Source organism: Paramisgurnus dabryanus, chromosome 4 (genome assembly GCF_030506205.2).
Source record: "Paramisgurnus dabryanus chromosome 4, PD_genome_1.1, whole genome shotgun sequence".
NCBI classification, from domain to species: domain Eukaryota; kingdom Metazoa; phylum Chordata; class Actinopteri; order Cypriniformes; family Cobitidae; genus Paramisgurnus; species Paramisgurnus dabryanus.
In genome coordinates this window covers 489,245-500,711 of record NC_133340.1, presented here as the reverse complement: position 1 = coordinate 500,711, position 11,467 = coordinate 489,245, and the positions used below count along the sequence as shown (strand labels likewise).

At 36.6% G+C, this 11,467-nt stretch overlaps 1 protein-coding gene across 1 annotated transcript; it reads right to left on the bottom strand.

The window, feature by feature from the left end:
- Positions 1–2,770: 2,770 nt before the first annotated feature.
- On the bottom strand, positions 2,771–8,859 carry LOC135786162 (E3 ubiquitin-protein ligase TRIM39-like). Its single transcript, XM_065295851.2, has 8 exons — positions 8,560–8,859; positions 6,635–7,292; positions 6,241–6,336; positions 5,910–6,143; positions 4,314–4,461; positions 4,053–4,082; positions 3,686–3,712; positions 2,771–3,574 (listed from the first exon to the last, which is right to left on the bottom strand). Exons 2-8 carry the CDS (start codon positions 7,283–7,285, stop codon positions 3,015–3,017), a joined length of 1,746 nt encoding a protein of 581 aa, XP_065151923.1. The 5' UTR covers positions 7,286–7,292; positions 8,560–8,859; the 3' UTR covers positions 2,771–3,014.
- Between the last annotated feature and the right edge of the window lie 2,608 nt (positions 8,860–11,467).

Sequence of the window (11,467 nt, the reverse complement as noted above, 5' to 3'; positions counted from 1 at the left end):
TGAAAACAATCGTCATTTGAATATTAATAGCCTCGCCCTTAGAGTTTACGATATTAAAACCTTAACCGGACACGCAGAGGAACTTCTCCATGGATACTGAACTTTGACCTTTCAAGTTCAAACGAAGTAGCTTACTAAAAATAAAAATCGTGAAAGATCTAGATCACTGAAGAGAAATTAATCTTAACACCAAAAACGCCAACATTGTAATTTCAAATAATCAAATATTAACATAATTATATAAGTAGGCTATTTAATAAGTATCTAACTGTAGTATTTTAAGTAGTGTGTAGTGTATATAAAGCACACAATTCATCATATTTAAGCTGTGTAGTATAATGATTTTTAATAATAATTATTATTTAATTAATAATCATTTTTATGATGAAATCAATGTATAAATAAATAAATCATCCTGTATATAGCCTATGTGAATTTCAGTGCAGGTTTTGCACATTCTACGTAGGTAGAAATAGTACATTTGTGACAAATCATACAAAATACGTTTATCTTTCTCTTCATACGGAGTGTAAAACAAACTCTCTCACGCAGGCACGCGCGCACAGCTGCGTGTAAATTAAATGCACTCTCATATTGTTGAGCTTGAACGGCTGTTTTACTATATGAAATTATAAAGTTTTTTCTGTGGGGAAAAATTGAGCAGAAATCCCATTTTCTATTTGATAAACTATATAAAAACATTTTGCTAACCTTTTCTCGTTATTACTTTCCAGAGTAAAACAGACCGAGCAGAGCATAGCGCGAGAGCTTCTCGAAAGCATGCAGATCTGTTTGCCATCGAAACCCTCTCGCGACAGTTTGATGTCATATGCTGTAGAGTCTGCGCAAAGTTTCACAAAGTTAAACACTGTGATGTCGAGGATGGGAGTAAGTTATGTTGTTTCTTTCTACTGCACAAACCAGCACAAATTGAGCACAAACGAACGGCGCTGGTTTGGGTCGATTTGGACGACGTGGGGTGGAGAGTGACGTCACTGCCCTGAATCAAAATTGTTATTTCTAAGCAACGGAAATAGATACGCTTGTCCTTATAACGGCACAAACCAGCACAAATCGAGCACAAACGAACTGCGCCGGTTTGAATGGATTTGGACGACGTGGGGTGGAGAGTGACGTCAGCGCTCCCGAAAATATTCTCGTCGTATCTCAGGATGGTAAGCAGTTAGAGCATTTGTTTAAACGGCACAAACGGGCACAATTCGAGCACAAACGAACGGCGTAGATTTGGGGCTATTTGGACAACATGGGGTGGAGAGTGACGTAACTTAATCATCAAATTTGGATGCTTGTTATAATAGAGAATGAATATATTGCCGGATTTCTTTTAACTGCACAAACCGGCACAAATTGAGCACAAACGAACGGCGCCTGTTTGGCATGATTTAGACGACCTGGGGTGGAGAATGACGTCACTGCCCAGAAACAAATGTGTTATTTCTAGGCAACGGAAATAGATACACTGGTCATTTTAACGGCACAAACCAGCACAAATCGAGCACAAACGAACAGCGCCGTTTTGATTCGATTTGGACGATATGGGGTGGAGAGTGACGTCACGGCTACCGAATATATTCTTCTTATATCTCACGAAGGGAAGTTATTACAGCGTTTGTTGCCACGGCACAAACCGGCACAAATCGAGCACAAACGAACGCCGCCGTTTTGGAGGGATTTGGACAACATGGGGTGGAGAATGACGTCACACAGCCAAAAAAGTAATGTTTAATATCTCAAACACCAAACCAGCACAAATGTTCATTTCTGCTGCACAAATCAGCACAAACACAGCACAAACGAATGGTATAGTTTTGGAAATTGTTTAATAATATGGGGTGCCAACTTCACAGAGATCCCTTACGAAAATGAATGTTTTTTTTTTTGTGGTAAAAGTTTAGTAACCATGTTTTTTTGATGTATTGATTATTATTAGCAAAACCACGGTTATTTTGTGGTAAAACACAGTTAATTGGTTTATCCAATGCTTGACTATAGTGAAGTTAAAGTGTACCTTATTATGTTAATAGTATATTACAAATGTATACATCTACAATATAAAATGTAACTGAACATACTGCTCTCTCGTAATTTTAAGCCCACGTTATTTCTCCATAAAATAATATACATTTGTACACCCCATATACTTTCAAAATGTACTTAAAATATACTGTTTCTAAAGATTACTAAATAATGTATTTTAGAAATATACTGTCAGTGCATTATTATAATGATAACTTTAAGCATACCGATAAAGTATACCTAAAATACATTTTAAAATAAGTTTAAATTTAGTATACTTTAAAAATTGCACAAAACTTTAACTTTAAGTATATTTTTCTAAAGTATACTTTTAGAAAATATACTAAAGTATAATTATTTTGAAGTATGTTAAAAGTTTAATTGTAAAAAATACGCGCAAATATGTTGTAAGCATACTTTAAATATGTTTAAAGAAAGTACATTCCTTTGTAAGTATATTTGTAATGTACTATTGCAAAGTTAAATATACTTGAAATACAATAAAGTATATTTGTTTTTCACCAGGGTTCATTTTATTATAATGGTTTTAAGAAGATCCCAAGAAAAGCATATAGGTCTTGATTCAGACTGACACAAAAACAATACTATATATAATACAATAAGAAAACATCAAGGACAAGAGAGTGTAAAGGACCCCCCCCCCAAAAAAAATGAAAAACTGAAGTCATCTTTAGACTACAGAGTCACATTTATTTTTTTATTTTTTGAGCATATACACAAAAATACACATTTGAACGTAATTGGACATTATTTTACAATCATCACCCCAAATCATTCTTAGACCATTTGTCTGACTTTAAAATAAGATTATTTTTTGATAGATACATAGTCATTAATATATATAATAATACATTAATAGTTAGCCCCCAACCCATTTAAAATAGTATATTTACATGTTATGGCATACCACTATGTTAAGTTTATTAAAATGTAAGCAATAATTTGTTTTTTTTTTTTTAAGTCAGCCAGCTTCTGTCAGCTGGGTAAGTAGAACATATGGTAAGTGGTTCCTCATTTTTGCCAGATTTGTTGGTGCATGGGCTAAAAAAAGGATATAAAACGCCTGTAAATGTGCCAGTGAAGGTATAAATCAGTGACTTTGTATCTGCATTATAAAAAGACACTTGACCTTTTTCATAGTCCACAAACACACCAATGATTTGGGGTTTTGGTTGCAGCGTTATAGTAGCTGATTGTTCTGTGCGAAAGATATAGTCATTCTTGTCACGCAAACTTAGAAACCAATATCCATTAGCTGGAGTGGCAGCTATTTTTCCTTTCCTGTTAATAGAATTGCTGGCCACTCCCAGATCCCAGTCTGTCTTGTCACCTACTTGGACCTCCCAGTAATGGCGGCCAGAGTAAAAACCTTCACGACCAAGAACACACACCACACGGTCGAACCGCTCCAGTGTGTCGGGCACATTTTGGTAGCGGTCACTGCAGTGCACCTGCTTACCATCCTCAGAGATGATTAGTCGTGGATGGGCTGAATCTCGATCTAGGGTCACATCCACTAAAGAGAGAAATAGAAGACAGCATTTGCAATGTGTGCCAGGAATGTGACACAGAATGCCAAATATTTGGAGTATCTTAGCTAATTTGCATAGTAAAAATGATCACATACTGGCATATTCCTGCACTCTCCAATTTTCTGCAGACAGAAAAAGTATATATGATGTAAAACAATTGCCTCATTTTGGTGACTTAGTAGTACAACTACAACACTTATCTGAACATACTTTTTCCAAATTTAACCAAAGCATTATGGTTATCAAATTATGAAAACTATTAAGCTTTTTAAAGATTTTTCAGAATACTATTGTTAATAATGTATTTTACCCTTGGAAAAGACCTACATCTCTAGACCATTTTAAAGTCAGCATAACCGTATATGCTGAGTGTAACTTTGCCGCATGTTTTAACAATATAGAGCTGTGATGCATTGTTAAAGATTCAATGAAAACAGTTAGGGTAAGCATAAAAAAACATACTTGTTTCCAGTGAGTTTTCTGAGTGCAAACCTGACAAAACAACATACCAGATAAAATGTCAGAATTAGGTTAAAAAAAAATGTGCAGTACTTGAACAGTTTAACAAAGAATTGCGAGTTAGGCTTTTGAAATATTTAGGTGAAGAAGCTGCTGGTTTAGTTGCAAAATCTTTTTACATGTTAAACCTATTCAAAGCTTGTGTTCATTTAAAAATGTCTGATTGATTCATGTACACAGTATAAGAGAATAACTTTCTCTTACAGTTTCCAGACAGTTTCTTCAGATTTTCCTGCACTTCCTTCACCATCTGAGTGACATTTCTCAGGACTGCCCCTGCTGTGGGGTCAGGGGTCAAAGACACGTCATTCCAGTTCTTTGTCACAGGTAAACTACTATATGCTGGATATGTCTGAAAAAAAACAATACATTAATAAAGGTGCAGAAAAAATGAATATACCAATAAATAAAATACGTAAACCCGCCTGTAAAAATGCAGGTAAGATCAGTTTTATAGTACATCACTGTTTTCTACATAAATATATTCTACATAATGTACATAGATCTCACGAATTTCCGTGGCATAGTCACGGAATTTTGTGCTCATTTTTCCGTGGCATTCTCACGGATCTCCGCATTTTTCCGTGGCCCTGCTACGGACTGTCTTTTTCCGTGGCATTCTCACGGATTGGTTACTCAACTGTTTTGTCCTATTTTCTTACCATTTTCGCTTCGGTTTAGGGTTAGATTTACATGAAATGACATCCCTACCCAAACCCAACTCTAACCCCAACGCCAGGCGACAATTGTTTTAAGTTTAGAAAATATAAAAGAATAAATCAGAAAAAATTATATAAACCAATAGTTAAAGTGACATACTAATGCAAACACCAAATCTAACCCTAAACCGAAGCGAAAATGGTTTGAAAATAGGAAAAAGCAGTTGAGTAACCAATCCGTGAGAATGCCACGGAAAAAGACAGTCCGTAGCAGGGCCACGGAAAAATGCGGAGATCCGTGAGAATGCCACGGAAAAATGAGCACAAAATTCCGTGACTATCCCACGGAACTTTGTGAGATCATGTTGATAGATATATACACAAGATGTATCCTTGGGGTTCTAAGCATGCGTCAAAACCGCCGCCATCTTGGAACAGGGGTCTTGTCATAGTAATGCTACTATCTCCGCCTGTACTTCGAATTCATGGACGATGCCGGACTTTTGTGCTGCGTATGGATGTTAGGCCTACTAGCACTATGCATTATATTTAGAAAAAGTAGATTTTCTTAATATCAAAACTTTACATTTTCTCTGGACTCAATGCTTAATACATGTCTGACCATTGGAACAAAAAAAAAAAAAAAAAAAACGAGTAAATCGCATTCATGACGATTTATGGTGATTTTATTCCGTTACATCTTTGCCTACAATTATGCTGATGCAGGGCTCCCCTGTTTCAAGATGACGGCTCCATTTGAAGCATTCATTCCAATGAACTGCCAAAGCCAAGACGACATCTAGTGTATCTATGCATAATGTTAAGAACATTGTTTAAAAATGTAGCCTTGACATCTTTAATATTGACTGAGTATGGCCTAACTTTGCTCGGTACAAGTTAGCTTAAATTGGTTTGCTTTTCCACTGCAGTTTAATACCGTTTTGAAGTGGATTACCGCATAGTTCGGCACAAACAATCGTAAACATGACACAAACAAAAGCACAATAGCGCATATCGAATAAATTGTGTTTTTCTTGATTCTCAGCTTGTGGATGTTTTTGAAAATAACATAACAATTATGTTAAGGTTACAGTTTCTTAATATAAAAGAGGGTGCGGTGAAGAATAAGGAAAATTCGAACCTTAAAAAAGTTGAAATAATCTTGGAACTGAACAAGTTGATTGAGGTTGCTGCTTCTTTTTTTTAGGTCAGAGATCTCAGTCTCCAGGTCTCGTATGAGGGCATTAGAGCGATGCTCTGCGGCTCGGCGTCCCATCTCCACCACCTCCAAAAGCTCAGCCTGGGACCTCTCCACAGCACTTATCAACTCACTGAACTTACCCACAGTACCTGCTATCTCTTGATCTGCATTTGACTTAAAACAAGCAAGTGAGCATTATTTAAATAATAATAATAATATAACACTTACAATCTATATAATATTTATCTCAATAGTACGACGTTGCACATACTTGAATTTCTCCGAGTGATTTGAGGATCTCCTCTATCTTCCTCTCTCTGACTGTGATCAAACCTTGAAGCTCCACTTCCATGATACGCAACTGGGACTGATCAGAGACACAAATATTAACACACACTTTCTCACACACAATCAGACACAGAGGCCTGATATATCTATGACTGCACTGTCAGAAAAATGTCCCAAGCTGTCACAGCTGTGCAGTATCCCCTAAAAATGTCCTAATATGTAACATATAGTACTAATATGCACTCTTTGGTACCAATATTTTTCCATTTGAGGTACTAATATGACCTGTGTACTTTATTTTTTTAAACATTATTTTGATCATCTTTTGACAGTAACACTGTCATTGCAGACAAACACTCTTATTTACTCAGACTTACCTTCTTAATATTCATCTCTCTTTGAGCAGGCCCCACAGAATGGCCCTGATGCTCTGTCTGTGCACACAATGGGCAAATACATGCCTGGTCTGTCTTGCAGAACATCTCCATTGACTGTCCATGTCTGGGACACTGTGGCCCGCCGGAACCTCCTCCATCGGTTACACTCACACTATAAGATCTTTTAGGTGTCAATAAGGCAGAAGGGGAGGGAGAATCATTTGATGCCGATGGCTGCGGAGATGTCAAAAGCTCACTGGATGCAGATCTTCGAAAGCGGCTCTTGATTTCTTTTACAAGCTGGTCGGACAGCTCTGGTGGTCTAAACTGGCCTACATGCTTCGGCGCAGAGAAAGAGTTGGCCACGGAGTCTCCAGTCGCATTCCTAGGACTCTCAGGGGTCTCCGCCATCCGTTTAAACTGCTCAGTGATCTCTTTGAGCGTGTGATTAATGTGGAGCTCAGGGCGCTTTCGAAAGTTCTCCTTGCACAGAGGGCAGAGGCATGATTTTGCCTGGCCCTCCCAATAGGAGGTGATGCACGCTAAGCAAAAGCTGTGCCCGCAGGGTGTGGAGACAGGATTGGTGAAGATGTCTAAGCAGATAGAGCAGGACAACTGCTCCTCTGACAGGAATTCAGCAGGAAGTGACATGGTGTGTCTGTTTGGACACAAGAATTAAAGATAGAATTTAAATGGTTTATTCATATAAAAATTTCAAATATCTGTTATACTAATGCACATTTATTCCTAAAAATATTTTGTAAAATTTGACTGAATACTGTTATTTCGATTGAACAATTCTTTAAATTATTGTACAGTCTATATTAGCATAATCCTTAAGAAAGCAGGCTTTTGTCATCAGCCACACTGCTCTCTAGGAAAGTGGTTCTCAAACTTGGGACCGTGGCCCCTTGGGGGCCCTGAGCGAGGGCAGGGGGGCCCCAATTTTTATAAAATAAATTAATTTATCATAAATTCTGTGTACTTAAATCTCAGAAACATACTGCTACTAACCAACAGCACTACATTGATTAACTTAATGTTTTGTTTAATTAAAATGTTAAGTTTTACAATGTTTTGTTCCATAGATTTTCTTTGGGGGGCAACGAAAGGATGCACTGTATTCAATAGGGGCCGCATGTTGAAAAAGTTTGAGAACCACCGCTCTACGAATCTGTTTTAGCATCATCCATTACCCTTATCAGTATTTAAAAGTATTGTATTGTCTTCTATCAATACTCATAGTCCACCTTAACCACAGACACATATGTTTTAGCTGTTATAAACACTGCACCAATGTCTCCCACATAACAGTATACTGACATATGTGTACTTTAAAACGTGAATGTACTCAATCATTAAAGTCAAGAATTGGCTTAAAATGGTTAAAAAACTATTTGCAGTAACTGAATTGGTGGAATAAAGTCAGACCAGCTGCACGGCTATAGTAAATTGTCTGTAAACCGGATCTAGGAGCAGCTAGCTAACTAAACTCATGTTGTCGGCTTTTAAAGTGGACGCTTTAATAAATAATGTAAAAAGCAAGCTTTCAGAAAGTTAAAATAAAACCTAACAGCCAAGAAAGATTATGGTGGCTATCAGTGCATTTTTCTGAAATGTAAAATACCAGACATAGCAGACATGTTTTATGCGACTTTCTGTGCTCTGTATTAAGCCTGTTGTTTATAAGCCTTTGTTAATAACAATTATAACAGTAACAATACAAATATATACATTAAAAGTTATGGTTAAGCAATCCACTTAACTGTAAAAAAAATCCAGTAACGACTTCAAGTTAAGGAAATCACAGTTCATTTACGGTAATGGCACGCGTCCAAACTTGCCATGAACATTTTCACATTCACACGTTTGATTACATGGAAAAACAATCAAAAAGAGGAATATTTGCCTGCATAGATACTCACAAAATTTACTTGGGTTTGTTCTTTTCTCTTCCCGGCAGTTTGTTATGTTGGTTCTGTTCTGCTAAGTTGTAACCTCCTGCAAACCGGTGTGTCTGCATACCAACAGACAAACACACAGTCAGTGCACACACCTGGATGCCGATCCAACCAGTCAGACAGGTGCAGACTTTTATTTCTCAAACTCTCTCTTCTATTCACATTTCACATGCTTGTTAAAACTGACACGCACACCATCTCTTAATAATGAGGTGTCAGCTCTCCAAAGCGGGATTTGTCAATGCATAAAACCTAAAACCGGTAGCAAATGCCACTAACATCCTCTGTTTTATATTTTTTCATTTGATCAATGACATTTTTTAAGAAAGAAAAAATGAATAAAGATTAATATTAGTAAAGTATAAAGTGATTACTATTTATATTTTATTTCATAAAAGTATCATTTTGATGGTCCCATGTAAAGGGATAGTTCCCCCCAAAATTAAAATTCTTTCATCATTTACTCACTCTCATGTTGTTACAAACCTGTATAAATGTCTTTGTTCTAAGGAACACGAATGAAGAAATTTTGAGGAATGTTTGTAACCAAACCGATCATGAGCACCATTCACTTCCATAGTAGGAAAAAAGAAGGAAGTGAATGGGGATCATGAACAGTTTGTTTACAAACATTCCTCCAAATATCTTCCTTGTTCATCAGAACAAAGACATTTACAGGTTTGTACCAACATGAGAGTAAGTACATTACATAATTTTCATTTTGGGTGAACTATCCCTTTAAGAGGAACGTTACACCTAAAAATGTCATTAGAGTATTAGACTGTCTGCTTAATACTTTATGGGGTGGTTTCCCGGACAGAGATTAGCTTAAGCAAGGACTAGACCTTAGTTTAATTAGGAAATATAACTAGTTTTAACAAACATGTCTTACTAAAAACATTACTTGTGTGCATTTTGAGGCAAAACTAAGGGCACTGATGTATTTTAAGATATGTCAGTGCAAGATGTTTTCAGTTTGGACAGCTCTTACATTTATTTTAGTCCAGGACTAATATAATCCCTGTCCGGGAAACCACCCCTATGTGTTAGGTAACTTTGCAAGTTACCTTTTTACTGATCCCTACTCCCTACTTATAGTCAACAAAATGTGAAATGGGGAGGATCAAAATGAAGAATAAAAAAGAGTTTTGTATTGCTACATTAATACCAGGGGTGTGGTTTTAACCGTTGGTGCTGATTAAAGGGAAAAAAATCTGAAAAGCTTTAATAAGTTCACTTGCCTTTTAAAGGTTAATAATTATTGGTTACGGTAACATAAATTATTGGTTATTGTAACACGGGGTCTCTACAATGTGTTGCTTTAAAAAAAATAAAAAATAAATGTGTTGCTTCAGTTGATAAAGCATTGCGTAAGCAACGTAATTATCACGAGTTTGATTTGGTCCCACCATATAACACACACATCTGATTATAAATGTGTCTGTCAAATGCGTTAAATGTGAAAAAGAAAATAAAGATTTCAGGTCTTTATGTTGCTTCTTTGATGTAGGCTATGTATGCGCATGTAAGGTACATGCAACACTGTAACATTTGGTAAGTTTTCACACGTTTAAAGCAAACGCATACACTAAACTAGCATTTGGTCTGCGCCTCTGTGTCTGGACAACATGCTTTCCGTTCATTTCCTTTTCCTTTTAACTCTACAAATGCAGGTTTTTGGAAAAATATTTAAAATTCCTTCCGATGAAAAAGAGTCACACAGCACAAGCGAATCTCGTGAGATTTCACTGTCCGGCAGCATGATTGAAAACCTGAGAACGGAGAAGATGGGAAACCTTACTCGAGACTCAAATAAACCGTTGCATGCGAGCTTGGTGGACCGTTCTAGTGACAAGATCGCCAATCCAGGCGTAAAATTTGCTCACATGAGGTCGTCCTCCAGAAACGCCAAAGGATTCTGGAATGAATTCTTATTTCGCGGGAAATCTGACTTTAGATACATCCTGCCAATCAGGAACATCGAGGTGCGTCAGGAAAAGTGTCGTGCGCTTGCATTCACTCAAGTAAGGCTGGATTTCATCAGACTGTGACATGTTGAAAATAACTGTGTGCATAGTTAAATTAAAGGAAGGGTTCTGTGTTTCTTTTTTTATGAATTTCTTTCATTCAGCACAGTTCTTAAACTTTGGACCGACAGTTGGCGCCAGGGGGCATAGTTTTATAACATTTTATGAAATATATACATTTGTTATAGCCTAAATTCTGGGTAATAAAACATCAAATAAGTCCGCATTGTATATTTTAAATATGTTTTTGTTTAATAAAAAATCTAAGTTTAAGATTGTTTTATGTCACAAAGGGAAAAAAAACTACCCCATTCATATAACAATTTAAATTAAACGTATACCAATTTTAAAATCGGCACATTGATTATTTTTCTATTTCGCAGAGGATCTCCCATGAAAACTGTGAAACCTTGGAGCTCAAGAACAACGTTTGTTTCGGGACATGCGCCATGGCGCCCTCTAGTGGTGAAGACGAAAGTTCCTGTCCTGTCTGCTCACCGGTTAATTTCGGTTTCAAGACTGTAAAACTAACATGCATCGACAACACAGAGGTTCTTAAAGTTGTAAATTTAATAGAGGACTGTCGATGCGAAACAAAAGAAGGACATCAGTCACATCACAAAGGCCCAGTCCTGGTTGATCCAAGCGTTGATCAATATCCCTAAAATAAAAAGTAAAAAGATTTTTGTTATTTGATTATTGTGTTATCATTTATAATTGCATTTAGAGTAGAAATAAAACACTGTCATTTTGTGTCCCTGCATTAAAAAAAGTGTTCACAACAATTACATAAAACCACCTCTGTTTCCGTATGCATTTTCTAAAATTGTCTATATAATGTCAAA